The sequence below is a fragment of the Anolis carolinensis genome, unplaced genomic scaffold (assembly GCF_035594765.1).
Source record: "Anolis carolinensis isolate JA03-04 unplaced genomic scaffold, rAnoCar3.1.pri scaffold_13, whole genome shotgun sequence".
Lineage (NCBI taxonomy): Eukaryota > Metazoa > Chordata > Lepidosauria > Squamata > Dactyloidae > Anolis > Anolis carolinensis.
In genome coordinates, this window is record NW_026943824.1 from 12,691,599 (window position 1) to 12,707,188 (window position 15,590).

Here is a 15,590-nt window from a genome sequence, read left to right on the forward strand (position 1 = left end):
CCTTTTAGAGCGTTGAATCTGTCATCATGTTACCTGAAGGAGGAGACGTCTCCCAGTTGGAGGCAAAGACAACCAGCTCCCTCTTTCTCACCGCCGGCAGCAAAGGTATATCAAAGATGTGATGGTTTTCATTCAAAGCCCCTTGAATACCTGAAAATTATTTTGAAGGTTCCTCCAAGGTAAAAGACTGAGTGTTGCATAGAGTTGAATCTCTCTGTGTTGGGGTGACAGCCTTACGTTTCAGAGCCATGTTTCCTTGACCTCCTGCCATGATTTTGTTATAAGGAAATGAAAATCCCATAGCCCCCACATTGAGAACTAGGGGTCTAGGCTCCTCCTGATTTCGCCCAAAGCTTTCTCCCTTCTTTGCCAATGACCAGCCCATGTTTCCTGCCTGTAGGACTGCTCCGGGTGTGGGACTCCGCCTCGGCCACCTGCGTCCGCGTCCAGTCCCTGCCCAACCTTCCCGCCAGGACCAAAGAGAAAGAGGTTGTGGTGGCATCCGAAAAACAGAGCCTGGTGCATTGCACCCTGGTTCCCGCAAAGAGTGAGGTCCTGGCCGTGAACACTGAGCACAACATCTGCATGTACGATGCGGAGACCCTTGAGCTCCGGAAGCAGGTAAGCTCCCATCTTAGAATCATAGAGTTGGAAAAGACCCCAGGGGCCATCTAGTCTCCTTTCTGCCATGCAGGAAAAACCCCATCAAAACACGCCAACAGATGGCCATCCAACCTCTGCTTTAAATCCCTAAATCATAAAGTCATAAAATACTAGAGTTGGCTGTTGCCAAGTTTCTCTAAAGTAGCCAGGATAAGACAACCCCCCCCCCCACAAGGACTAACTGCCATTCTGGGCCAGAGTGAAGAAGGGGGCCATTAAGACATCATTCCACCATGTCTCCTGTATCAATATAACAATATATAATACGCATATAATGCTATACTAATAATATAATATATTGTACTAGCTGTGCCCGGCCACGCGTTGCTGTGGCGAAGTATGGTCGTATGGGAAATAAAGTATTGAGGAATTGGTGGTAGTTAAGGTAAAGGGTCCCCTGGGCTGAGTGGGTTGCTAGGAGACCAAGTGGGCGGAGCTTAGCCTTCTAACTGGCAGCAATTGGATAAAAATAATTATTCCTCTCCCTCTAATTAGGAATTTATTTTTCTTTTCTTTTTGTTGTATCAACCTAGAGGCATGGATGAGGGGTTGTGATGTCAATTTTCGAGGTTGTGGGGTGTTTACTTTTGTTGTTTTGTCCGCTGCCGTGATGCCATCACTCTTTTATATATATAGATATACATACAATATTGATAATCATATTATAATGTAATACAATATAATAGTAATAATAATAACACTATTATAATTGTATATTTATATTATATGTAATATTACTAATAATATTGCAATATAGTATTATAGTACAATATAGTAATATATTTGCCTCGGTGGCAAAGTGTGTTAAAGCACTGAGCTGCAGACCGAAAGGTCCCAGGTTCGAGCCCCGGGAGCAGCGTGAGTAGCCGCTGTTAGCTCCAGCTCCGGCCAACCTCGCAGTTTGAAAACATGCCAAAGTGTGTACATCAATAGGTACCGCTCTGTCGGGAAGGTAACGGCGCTCCATGGAGTCATGCCGGCCACATGACCTTGGAGGTGTCTACGGACAACGCCGGCTCTTCGGCTTAGAAATGGAGATGAGCACCAACCCCCAGAGTCAGACATGACTGGACTTAACGTCAGGGGAAAACCTTTACCTTTACCTATAATGCTTATATTGTGCTATGCTAATAATATAATATATTGTACGTAAATATAACCTGTAAGCCACCCTGAGTTCCCTTCGAGATGAGAAGGGCGGGATATAAATGTTGCTAATAAATACATAAATAAATAAATTATTTTCGACTCAGGCTGAAACTCGTCCTGTATCTTGTTGGAAATAGCAACTTCCCAAACCTTTCACTATTTATTTATTATTGTTTACATTTGCTATCCTGTCTTTTATGTGTATGTTGATTTGCCAGTTTGACTGTACCTCTTTGGTGTGGGAGGCGTTATAGACACGTGATTGTACTGAGCATGTTAAGACTCAGGACTCCATTTTGTATTCAGTTTGCATCACACCTCCTTGTTTGTAGGCATCGTGCACTGCACATGGTTCTACATTTAATTGGTCTTATCAGTTTATTAATCTGTTTGCAGTTGTGCACCTAACTGCTGTTAGGAATTGTGAGAGTTGAAGTCCAAAATACCTGGAGGCCGAGGTTTGCCCATGCCTGCTGTAAGGAAACAGTTTCCTCAAGGGTGCCCTTCTGCCTCAGAGATTACGGCTTCCTCCCCACCGCCCTCTGTTCCCATTATTTTCCATTTTTTAAGTTCCCAACCTGCTCACCTTCCTCTTTTCCGCCTCCTTTTCCCAGTTTTCAGGGTACAATGGAGAAGTGCTGGACGTCCGGTTCGTGGGGCCCAAGGACTCCCATATCGTAGTGGCTACCAATAGCCCCCAACTGAAGGTCTTTGAGCTGTCCTCCTCACACTGCCAGATTCTTCACGGCCACACAGGTAGGGCCCCATTCTGTCCATATCTTGGCTTCTACACGGCCACTGAGAGAGAGAGAGAGAGTGAGAGAGAGAGAGAAAGAGTGCCAGAGAGAGAAGGTGTCCGGGCTGCATTTACAAGCCCCTTGGCGGGTGCCAGATACAGCCATGCCATTTCTAACCTGCAATGGGCTGAGTGTAGAGGGGGCAGGGGTGTAATTTCCATATGAGGAAAAAGCATTCAAAATGGTAAAGCAGCAATTCGGCAAATCAGAAACTTCTAGTGCCAACAGTAGAGACATTGAGCTGAAGCAATTCAGGAGCAGCGTCAAGCTTAAAAGTTGTTGTTGTTGTTATTATTATTATTATTATTATTATTATTATTATTATTATTATGTCTTATCTGCCTCTTCTTGAAGTTAAAAACACATCATTATAAAACACTAGCTGTGCCCGGCCACGCGTTGCTGTGGCGTAGTATGGTGGTCTGGGAAATAAAGTATTGAGGAATTGGTGGTAGTTAAGGTAAAGGGTAAAGGTTTTCCCCTGACATTAAGTCCATTATAAATGGGTTATATAGCTGTGTGGAAGGGCCTTGAGTCTGCACTGCCATATAATCCAGTTAAAATCAGATAATCTGTATTTTATAGGCAGTGTGGAAGAGGCCTAAGTGAGGCCTAACTCTGCCTGTCCCCTGGGCTGAGTGGGTTGCTAGGAGACCAAGTGGCAGAGCTTAGCCTTCTAACTGGCAGCAATTGGATAAAAACAATTATTCCTCTCCCTCTAATTAGGACTTTCTTTTTCTTTTCTTTTTGTTGTATGAACGTAGAGGCATGGATGAGGGGTTGTGCTGCCAAGTTTAGTGTTTCTGGGATGTGTAGTTTTGTTGTTTTGTCCTAGGGCAAAATTTCATTACCCTTTTATATATATAGATTATGTAAATATATGTTAAAATATATTTCTATGAAATACATATATTAAAATACACAGAACAAATATTAAAATATAGTAAACACAACACATGGTTTTAAAATTCATAGCTAAAAGGTGACTGGGTAGGTCTTCAGTTGTCGCTTAAATTCCAACAGCTGGTTTAGCTGCAATGGGATCTCTTCCAGCAGGTCATTCTGAAGTTTTCTCGGGGCGGCCGATGATAAGGTCCTCTAGGTGACGGTCACCACCCAGAACACCTTTGAATAAAAGACTTTACAATGCTTTTGCCTACTTTGGCATCTTTCTTGCAGATACTGTCCTGGGTTTGGATGTCTTCCGGAAGGGGAGGATGTTTGCTAGCTGTGGAAAGGTATTTATATCCCAGTTGAGATCTCATAGGTGTGTGTGTTTGAGGGGGGGTTGCTGTAAGTAAGTAAAACTTTATTTATATACTGCTCTCTCTCCCCGAAGGGATAAGCTTAAAAATAGCAACATACATTGCTTAAGCAGCACAATACACACATTATTAAAACAAAATTAAAAACCTATACAACTTGTAAAACAGTGAAAACCATAAATATCAATTACAGCAGTCGATCAAAAGAACAAGAATAAATAATCAGCTGGATTGTGAGTTTTCCAGACTGTATGGCCATGTTCCGGAAGCATTTTCTCCCGGCGTTTCACCTGCATCTATGGCGGGCATTTTTTTTCTTTTCTTTTTCTTGTATCAACCTAGAGGTGTGGATGATGGGTTGTGTTGTCAAATTTCGAGGTTGGGAGCCCTGTAGTTTTGTTGTTTTGTCGGTCGCCGTGATGCCATCACTCATTTATATATATAGATTTTAGTAGTTATACACTATTTTAAGTCTTTATCAAGCAATCGTGTGTTGATAAATCGCCGCCTCCTCCTCCCGTTGCGCTTGGGCTCCTTTTCTCTCCCTTTGGCTTCTCCTTCCTCTCTCCCTTAGGCTGTAAATTGTAATTTTTTATGATTTATAATAGTCTTTTAGAATGTATTGAAAAACCTCGAAACAGCGAATCCGCGAAAAGTGAACCGGGAAGTAGTGAGGGAACACTGTATATAGAGAGAGAAATGTATGGATGAGTTAGACTTCACCCTTTGTGATTGAGGGGGAAAGCAAAAAAAAAGGAGAGATTAAAACCCTGAAGCAAAAGGAACTTCAGCAAAGTGCAGCCAGCTGACTGCACAGTCTTTGGGATCCCTATGAGCTATTTCTAATGGGGTGATTTACGGGGCATTTTTCCTCCCAGAAAAATGCCCCCAAATCTAATCTCTTTCATGATGTAGTCAGCCTCTTCTCTGGAGCGCCAGAGCTTTGTTCTTGGTCTCCCCAAATCTGCTTTTTTGGATCTTCAGAAGATGCCTGACAGCTCCGTGCTGCTAGGGATGTGTTGCCTGGAGATCCTGCATTGAGCAGAAAGGAGACTAGATGGCTTCTGGGGGGCCCTTCCAGCTATGTAATCCTGTGGATCCCAACCGGTCTTCTGTTTTCAGGACAAAACCTTCCGCATTTGGCTGATGGCAAAAGACGGCACAGTCCACTGCATTGCCCAGGGCCAGGGCCACACGCAAGGAGTGGGTGCAGTCGCTTGCTCCAGGTACCGTAAGCCTTTAACTGCAGGCTCTCTTCAAGTTTGGCTCTTTTGGCGCAAATAGTAAAATCTACCCAAGTTTAAAGCCAATTATTAAAAAAGGGTCTACCTGAATCTGCTTGTGGATAGTCATAATACGAGGGCTATCCAGAAAGTAGGCTACGTTTTGGATTTTAAAAAGATCAAAGTATAGGATAAATCATTTACCATATGCAGCTGAAAGACACATTCCAAAACTACAATCTCATGTAATCCCCATTTAAATTTAGCCACATTTCTTATAGATAAATGAGTTTGAAAAGTACTGCACCAGTAAATTTGCCGCCTCTCTCCTCCGTTTCCAACAATGGGGGCGTGGCTGGCATTGCAGCATTTTGTCTACACTGCAGGAAGGGAGAAGGGGGAAGAGCTGAGGACACAAGCGGGGAATTTACTGGAGCAGTACTTTTCAAACTCATTTATCTATAAGAAACGTGGCTAAATTTAAATGGGGATTACATGAGATTGTAGTTTTGGGATGTGTCTTTCAGCTGCATATGGTAAATGATTTATCCTATACTTTGATCTTTTTAAAATCCAAAACGTAGCCTACTTTCTGGATAGCCCTCGTATATGATAATAACTTTATTTTTAGTATCCCGCCTCCATCTCCCCAAAGGAACTTGGAGCAGTTTACATGCATGTATGCATATATACATATATACAATATAATTTACAATAATATTATAATTTACAATACCAATCCCCAGAGTCAGACATGACTGGACTTAACGTCAAGGGAAAACCTATTTTTTAATAATGTATATATATAAAAGGGTAATGAAATTTCGGCCTAGGACAAAACAACAAAACTACACATCCCAGAAACACTAAACTTGGCAGCACAACCCCTCATCCATGCCTCTACGTTCATACAACAAAAAGCTCCAGCTACTCCAGAAAACGGCCAGGTTTTGAGACTGCAAGGCTATTCACTGCTATTCTACCTGGCCAACAAAGGATTCCCATAAGCCACAGCAACGCGTGTCCGGGCAAAGCTAGTATTATAATATATTGTATAAGCATAGGTAAAGGTTTTCCCCTGACGTTAAGTCCAGTCATGTCTGACTCTGGGGGTTGGTGCTCATCTCTATTTCTAAGCCGAAGAGCCGGCGTTGTCCATAGACACTTCCAAGGTCATGTGGCCGGCATGACTGCCTGGAGCGCCGTTACCTTTCCACCGGAGCGGTACCTATTGATCTACTCACATTGGCATGTTTTCGAACTGCTAGGTTGGCAGGAGCTTGAGCTAACAGCGGCCGCTCATGCTGCTCCCGGGGTTTGAACCTGGGACCTTTCGGTCTCCAGCTCAGTGCTTTAACGCACTTCGCCACCGGGGCTCCTTTGTATATGCATATATTAATAATATTATTTTGTAATACAATATAGTACTAATAATGCAATATAATAATATTAATTATATATTAAATTTTACATGTCACGTTACTATTATTATTATTATTATTATTATTATTAAACTTTATTTGTACCCCGCTAGCACCTCCCGAAGGACTCGATACGGCTTACAAAGGCCAAGGCCTCAACACACAATATAACAATACAAAACAAAAGGCAAATTAAAAACAATTAAAACAGTATAAACAACAAGCAATAAACAATACGCTAAAACACAATAAAACTGGGCCGGGCCAGAGTAATGGGTACAAGATTAAAAGTGCTGATGTGACAGGTGATATATAAGGCTTATAGGGCAAGTGCAGAGTGCGATATACGATCTTAGTTCTAATAAAGTGCTTATGGAACTTGGTGTTGGAGATTTCCTATTAATATTACAACATATTGATACAGTACAATATAGTAATTTATTGCCAGTATTGTGTTATGCTAATAATATAATATTGTATGTAAATTTAATTTGTAAGCCGCTCTGAGTTCCCTTCGTGGTGAGAAGGGCGGGATATAAATGTATTAAATAAATAAATAAATGGGGACAACTCCGATCAAAGTAGTTAAAATATAGCACATTAAAATTCATGAAACAACATCGTAAAACAGTATGACCTCTAAACCAGGCATGGGTCAACTTGGGCCCTCCAGGTGTTTTGGACTTCAACTCCCACAATTCCTAACAGCCGGTACCGGCTGTTAGGAATTGTGGGAGTTGAAGTCCAAAACACCTGGAGGGCCCAAGTTGGCCCATGCCTGGTCTATACTCTGCAGCAAAGTTCCATGTTAATAGTGATAATATTGTGTTCAAAGGGGGTTTAATGGTCTGTCCAGGTGGCTCCATTGTTCCTGGCTTCTCTTTTTTCCATCTTGCTCCCATTCTTCTTTTTCCAGAATGAAAGAGAACTTTGTGGTCACCGCCAGCCAGGACCATACCATCAAAGTGTGGCCTCTCCCCGACTCCCTTCCTCCCAAGGAGGATGACGCAGACCTCGTGACCCTTCAGGCCCAGGTGACAGTGAAGGCACATGACAAGGTAAACTGGCATTTGGAAAGCAACCGTATTGGGAAGGGAAAGCCTCTGACCAACTCAATAGAGCTCTGAGTGGATAAATAGATATAAAGATAGATAGATTATTTTGCAAGCTGCTTTGAGTCTCATTTGTAGAGAGAAAAATCAGGGTAAAATAATAATAAATAATGCTGTGTATTTACTGGGTTATAAATGTCATTTCCGAATTGGTTCTATCACAAAAACATGGAAAAAGTTCATTAAGATGCAAAAATTTCAGTTTTTGCAGGCCATCCTACTCTAGTTTTTCAGTGAGTATCTCATTGAGCCTCAACCAATTCAACATACAGTAGAGTCTCACTTATCCAACATAAACGGGCCGGCAGCATGTTGGGTAAGTGAATATGTTGGATAATAAGGAGGCATTAAGGAAAAGCCTATTAAACATCATATTAGGTTATGATTTTACAAATGAAGCACCAAAACATCATGTTAGACAACAAATTTGGCAGAAAAAGTAGTTCAATATGCAGTAATGCAATGTAGTAATTACTGTATTTATGAATTTAGCACCAAAATATCACGATAGATTGAAACATTGACTACAAAAATGCGTTGGATAATCCAGAACGTTGGATAAGCGAGTGTTGGATAAGTGAGACTTTACTGTAGTTTGTGGCAGCCACAAAAATGAGGTGTCTGGAGTAGAACAACTACAGTAGAGTCTTGCTTATCCAACTTTCGGTTACCCAACATTCTGTATTATCCAACGCAGTCTGCCTTTTAGTAGTCAGTGTTTTTGTAGTCAGTGTTGTCAATACATTGCGATTTTTTGGTGCTAAATACGTAAATAAATTCATTACCGTATAGTGAACTAATTTTCTGTCAATTTGTTGTAAAACATGATGTTTTGGTGCTTAATTTGTAAAATCATAACGTAATTTGATATTTAATAGGCTTCTCCTTATTATCCAACGTTTTCGCTTATCAAACATTCTGCCGGCCCATTTATGTTGGATGAGCGAGACTCTACTGTAATTTCAAACTAAGGATCATATAATTTAACAGGAAATAACAATAATAATAATAGTGCCAATCCAGACTGACAAAGTTCTGGAACACAACACACCAGACATCACAGTTGTGGAAAAGAAAAATGGTTTGGATCATTGATGTTGCCATCCCAGGTGACAGTCGCATTGACGCAAAACAACAGGAAAAACTCAGCCGCTATCAGGACCTCAAGATTGAACTGCAAAGACTCTGGCAGAAACCAGTGCAGGTGGTCCCGGTGGTGATCGGCACATTGGGTGCCGTGCCAAAAAATCTCAGCCGGCAATTGGAAACAATAGACATTGACAAAATTACGATCTGCCAACTGCAAAAGGCCACCCTAATGGGATCTGCAGGCATCATCTGAAAATACATCACACAGTCCTAGACACTTGGGAAGTGTTCGATTTGTGATTTTGTGATACGAAATCCAGAATATCTATCTTGTTTGCTGTGTCATAATAAAATAATAATAATAATAGCCAAAGAAAAACACTAAAGGGGTATTAACTCTTCCCTGTGCTATCCAAAGATAGATAGTTAGTTAGATAATGTGTGTGTGTGTGTGTGTGTGTTGTGTGTATACACACACACACATATTGGCTGGAGTTACACTTAAAAAACATTACTGTTCTGACATACATACAAACTCAAGAACAACCTACAAAAACTGTTTGAATTATAACTTGAACACTGCCTGTATGTACAGTAGAGTCTCACTTATCCAACATAAACGGGCCGGCAGAATGTTGGATAAGTGAATATGTTGCATAATAAGGAGGCATTAAGGAAAAGCCTATTAAACATCAAATTAGGTTATGATTTTACAAATTAAGCACCAAAATATCCTGTTATACAACAAATTTGACAGAAAAAGTAGTTCAGTACACAGTAATGCTATGAAGTAATTACTGTATGTATAAATTTAACACCAAAATTTCACGATATATTGAAAACACTGACTACAAAAATGCGTTAGATAATCCAGAACGTTGGATAAGCGAGTGTTGGATAAGTGAGAGACTACTGTATATGGATGTGTGTGTGTGTGTGTGTTTATCCACCATATTTTGAGTCTCCTGTGGGTCAGTGAGGCCCTAGAGGCCTGTTTTGTGAAACCAGAAGTGGACACCAGCTTCAGAGTGTGTCTCTGGTTGCTTGATGGCTCTTTCCTCTCCTTGCAGGACATCAACAGTGTGGCCGTCTCTCCCAACGACAAGCTCATTGCCACCGGATCCCAGGACAGAACGGCGAAGCTGTGGACCTGCCAAGACTGCATCCTTTTGGGAGTCTTTTCCGGCCACAAGCGCGGCATCTGGTGCGTCCAGTTCTCCCCGGTGGACCAGGTCTTGGCCACTTCTTCCGCCGACGGCACCATAAAACTTTGGGATCTCCAGGAGTTTGGCTGTCTAAAGGTAAAGCCCTTGGATTCATCTTCATGTCCTCTGCTCCTGTTACAGCAGGGGTCCCCAAACTAAGGCCCGGGGGCCGGATGCGGCCCTCCAAGGTCATTTACCTGGCCCCCGCCCTCATTTATAATATAATATATTGTATATACATATGATATTGATAATATTATCATTTTATACAATACTAATAATAATACCATATAATAATATTAATTATATGTTATATATTACATATAATATTACAGTATAGTGGTATAGTTCAATATAGTAATATATAATACTAATATTGTGCTATGCTAATAATATAATATATTGTATGTACATACAGCTGCTCTGAGTTCCCTTCGGGGTGAGAAGGGTGGGATATAAATGTAGTAAATAAATGTAGTAAATGAATAAATAAATAATTTTGGACTTAGGCTTGCCCAAAGTCTGACATAACTTGAAGTCACACAACAACAACAATCCTAATTAACCTGACTATCTCATTGGCCAGAAGCAGGCCCACACTTCCTATTGAAATCCTGATATGTTTATGTTGGTTAAAATTATTTTCATTTTTAAATATTGTATTGGTCTTTCATTGTTATTGTTGTTGTTTTGCACTACAAATAAGATATGTGCAGTGTGCATAGGAATTTGTTCGGTTTTTTTTTTTCAAATGATAATTCGGCCCCTCAACAGTCTGAAGGATTGTGGACCGGCCCTCTGCTTAAAAAGTTTGAGGACCCATGTGTTACAGTATTTTTCACTGTGTGTCTTTGAGGTGGGAAGTCCGTTTTAATCTTTTGATAATTATTGTTCCTCAATGGGGCAAATGGGGGGAAATGACCCTTTGTGATGCTTTCTCCTCCTCCTCCTTCTTCTTTCCAGACATTTGAAGGCCATGACGCCTCTGTCTTGAAGGTCATCTTCATCAGCCAAGGCGGACAGGTGCTGAGCAGGTATTAACTCTCCCTTGAAAACATGCCATTTGTTTGCTCAGGCAGATTGTTCACTTTCTGGCAAAAGCTTCCAAAGCAGAAAAGCTGGTTAGTTCTTCCTAAAAACAGGCAGAGTGTTATATCTTCGCATTGGAAAGATAGGTAGATATATTGTACAGTAGAGTCTCACTTATCCAACATAAACGGGCCGGCAGAATGTTGGATAAGCGAATATGTCGCATAATAAGGAGGCATTAAGGAAAAGCCTATTAAACATCAAATTAGGTTATGATTTTACAAGTTAAGCACCAAAAAATCATGTTATACAACAAATTTGACAGAAAAAGTAGTTCAATACGCAGTAATGCTATGTAGTAATTACTGTATTTACAAATTTAGCACCAAAATATCACAATGAATTTAAAACATTGACTACAAAAATGCGTTGGATAATCCAGAATGTTGGATAAGCGAGTGTTGGATAAGCGAGACTCTACTGTATATACTCGAGTATAAGCAGACCTGAATATAAGCCAAGGTACCTAATTTTACCACAAAAAACTAGGAAAATATATTGACTCGAGTATCAGGAAGAAATAGATATACAGTAGAGTCACACTTATCCAACACTCACTTATCCAATGTTCTGGTTTATCCAAGGCATTTTTGTAGTCAATGTTTTAAATATATCGTGATATTTTGGTGCTAAATTCGTAAATACAGTCATTACTACATAGCATTACTGCGTATTGAACTACTTCTGTCAAATCTGTTGTATAACATGACGTTTTGGTGCTTAATTTGTAAAATCATAACCTAATTTGATGTTTAATAGGCTTTTCCTTAATCCCTCCTTATTATCCAACATATTCACTTATCCAACGTTCTGCCGGCCCGTTTATATTGGATAAGTGACACTCTACTATGTTTGTGTGTGTGTGTGGGTGTGTATGTGGGTGTGGGTGTGGTTGTATATATGTGTGTGTGTGTGTGTGTGTGTATATCGGGGAGGATATATATATTCTTCCTGATTTGCAAGGGCTTCTCTCTCCTTTCCCTTTTCAAAACATTCTCTTGGCTAAGAGCGAAAGAAGCTTTGGAAAAGAAAACTGATAAGGAAGGGTAAGAGGAGAGAGAAATATATCATATATTGCCAGCAATGGCCTCCAGGCTTTGCTGCCCGGTGCCCAGTTTGACCTTATAAGCCGAGGGGGGCTTTTTCAGTTCAAAAAAAAGGCTGAAAAACTCAGCTCCCAAAGGCCATCCAGTCCAACTCCCTTCTGCCAGGTGGGATACATTATCAAGGCCCTCCCGACAGATGGCCATCTACCCATAGATGACCATAGCTTTGATAGTTATGATTGAAATAGGTAGGTAGGTCGATAAGATTGAAAGAAAGTGATACGAAAGATATATCATAGACTACAATTGGGAGATACCCCAAAGGCCATCCAGTCCAGCCCGCTTCTGCCAGGCAGGAAGACACTATCAAAGCCCTTCCAACAGATGGCCATCCAGCTGCAGATAGATGACCATAGATATGATAGTTAATAGATATAGTAGATATATACTAGAATCCTAGAGCTGGAAGAAGTCATCGAGGTGAAGACCATTCTGCCATGTAGAAACACCACCCATAAGGAAATACACTCTCAAATCTGGAAAGAAATGTGGAATATGCGTATATTAAAAAACATGTCTATAAGAATAAAAGAGAATTATTATAAAGTGGTTTGGAGATGGTACCTCACACCAATTAGATTAAATCAAATTGATAAGAAATACTCTAAGCAGTGCTGGAGGGGCTGTCAGGAAATCGGTACATATATACATATGTGGTGGTCCTGTAAATATGTTCAAAAATTTTGGGAGAACGTTTTTCAAGAAATAAAGGGAATCACCAAAACAGAAATAATAGGAACGCCTGAAATAGCACTGTTGTCATTTATGGATAATATTCAAATATCAAAAGAGTTAAAGGAACTAATCGCCAACTTGGTAACAGCAGCAAGATTGTTAATAGCCAAAAAATGGAAAGGAAGTGAGGAGTGCCAATTGGAAGAATGGTATAAGGAGATTTGGGATATTGCAATAAATGATAAATTGACATGTAATATTAAAATTAAAAGAGGGTTATTAAAAAAGGATGATTTTGGGAAGATATGGGGGAAATTTATAGAGTTTGTATATGTAGAAGGAAAGGGGGGAAAACCTGTAAAAGAAACAATGGAATTTTGGAAATAAATATTGTAATTGGCTGGTCTGGGGTGAAGGGATAGCACTAGGTGAAGGGTAACAAAAGGTATGTAATATAGTTAGAGAGTGAAAAAACTATAGGAGCTATGATATACATAACTCTGTATTGCAAATTTGTTAAAGAATGTATAAATTTTAAGTACTGAATATATAAAATTCAAAATTTTTCAATAATTTAAATAAAAAAATGGGAAAAAAAAGAAAGAAACACCACCCAAGCTCTCCTGACAGATGGCTATCCAGCCTCTGCCTCTGGCAAGTGTTTGTGTTTGGATATGTGAAATCCCCAAGTCCAGCCATGTTGACCGTCTCTCCGTTCCGACCCTCTGCTGCCTCTTTCCTCCCCAGCGACTCAGACGGCCTGATGAAGCTGTGGACGGTCAAGAACAGCGAGTGTGTGAAGACGATGGAGGGCCACAAGGACAAGGTGTGGGGCCTCGACGCAGACAAGAAGGACGCCCAGGTGGCCACCGGCTCCACCGACTCAAATGTCGTGCTCTGGAAGGTACAGGGTCATCCCATCTCCAGCCCCCAGGCGGCCCTTGTGGGCTGGATGTGCTGCTGCTTGCTCCTCTTCTTCCTCCTCTTCCTCATCCTCCTCATCGTCCTCATCGTCAGGTCAAGATAGAACAGCCTCCCACCCTCCCTGCCTTCCTTCTTTCCTTCCTTCCGGTCAAGAAATTATAATAAATGGGTGCCATTTCTGAACGAGGCCAGTCGGGGCTCCTTGTCCGTTTCTTTAGGGAACCAGATCCATCCGTTTATCCTCTATTATTATTATTATTATTATTATTATTATTATTATTGCAGTTTCTCAAGTTGCTCCTGACATGAAAAAATTATTATTATTATTATTGTTGTTGTTGTTGTTGTTGTTGTTATTTTATTGTATGACACAGCAAACAAGAAAGATATGCTGGATTTTGCATCACAAAATCACAAGTCGAACACTTCCCAAGTGTCTAGGACTGTGTGATGTATTTTCGGATGATGCGCGCAGATCCCAGCAGGGTGGCCTTTTGCAGTTGGCAGATCGTAATTTTGTCAATGTCTATTGTTTCCAAATGCCGGCTGAGATCTTTTGGATTGTTGTTGTTGTTGTTGTTGTTGTTGTTGTTGCAGTTTCTCAAGTTGCTCCTGACATGAACAAATTATTATTATTATTATTATTATTATTATTATTATTATTATTATTATTATTATGGTAGCTGAAAATATTGTAGGAATATTTTGGCCTCTATAGCAGACTGCATCATAGCCAGTGCTATATATTTATATTTAAGTTTTAAGGCACCTTTTGAGTAAGTTAAAATATTGGAAGAATATTTGATCTCTATAGCAGACTGCAGCATATCTAATGCTACATATTTATGTTTTAAGGCACCTATTTGGGTAAGTTAAAATATTGTATGTAGGACCTTTTGGCCTCTATAGCAGAGTGCAGCATAGCTAGTGCTATATATTTATATTTATGTTTTAAGGCACCTTTTGAGTAAGTTAAAATATTGGAAGAATTGGCCTTCTTTGCAGACTGTAGCATAGCCAGCGCTATATATTTATGTTTTCGGGCACCTTTTGCTAAAATATGGTAGGAATAATTGGCCACTATTGCAAAATGAAGCATAGCCAATGGTATGTGTGTGTGTATATATATATATATATATATATACACACTAGCTGTGCCCGGCCACGCGTTGCTGTGGCAAAGTATGGTGATATGGGAAATAAAGTATTGAGGAATTAGTGGTAGTTAAGGTAAAGGGTAAAGGTTTTCCCCTGACATTAAGTCCATTATAAATGGGTTATATAGCTGTGTGGAAGAGGCCTAAGTGAGGCCTAACTGTGCCTGTCCCCTGGGCTGAGTAGGTTGCTAGGAGACCAAGTGGGTGGAGCTTAGCCTTCTAACTGGCAGCAATTGGATAAAAGCAATTATTCCTCTCCCTCTACTTAGGACTTTATTTTTCTTTTCTTTTTGTTGTATGAACGTAGAGGCGTGGATGAGGGGTTGTGCTGGCAAGTTTAGTGTTTCTGGGATGTGTAGTTTTGTTGTTTTGTCCTAGGCCAAAATTTCATTACCCTTTTATATATATTTATATTTAAGTTTTAAGGCACCTTTTGAGTAAGTTAAAATATTGGAAGAATATTTGATCTCTATAGCAGACTGCAGCATATCTAATGCTATATATTTATGTTTTAAGACACCTATTTGGGTAAGTTAAAATATTGTAGGACCTTTTGGCCTCTATAACAGAGTGCAGCATAGCTAGTGCTATATATTTATATTTATGTTTTAAGGCACCTTTTGAGTAAGTTAAAATATTGGAAGAATTGGCCTTCTTTGCAGACTGTAACATAGCCAGCGCTATATATTTATGTTTTCGGGCACCTTTTGTGTAA

The 15,590-nt window shown here is 40.2% G+C and overlaps 1 protein-coding gene across 2 annotated transcripts in view; it reads left to right on the forward strand.

Annotated features, from left to right (window-relative positions):
• Positions 1-15,590, forward strand: part of tbl3 (transducin beta like 3) — a 41,667-nt gene that overhangs the window by 14,035 nt on the left and 12,042 nt on the right. For both annotated transcript variants that reach the window (XM_062964516.1, XM_062964517.1), the window contains 9 exons: positions 9-105; positions 401-621; positions 2,427-2,568; positions 3,789-3,847; positions 4,997-5,100; positions 7,435-7,576; positions 9,790-10,020; positions 10,888-10,958; positions 13,542-13,698. In XM_062964516.1, coding sequence (XP_062820586.1) covers positions 9-105; positions 401-621; positions 2,427-2,568; positions 3,789-3,847; positions 4,997-5,100; positions 7,435-7,576; positions 9,790-10,020; positions 10,888-10,958; positions 13,542-13,698 — 1,224 coding nt within the window. The remainder of the gene's footprint in view (positions 1-8; positions 106-400; positions 622-2,426; positions 2,569-3,788; positions 3,848-4,996; positions 5,101-7,434; positions 7,577-9,789; positions 10,021-10,887; positions 10,959-13,541; positions 13,699-15,590) is intronic.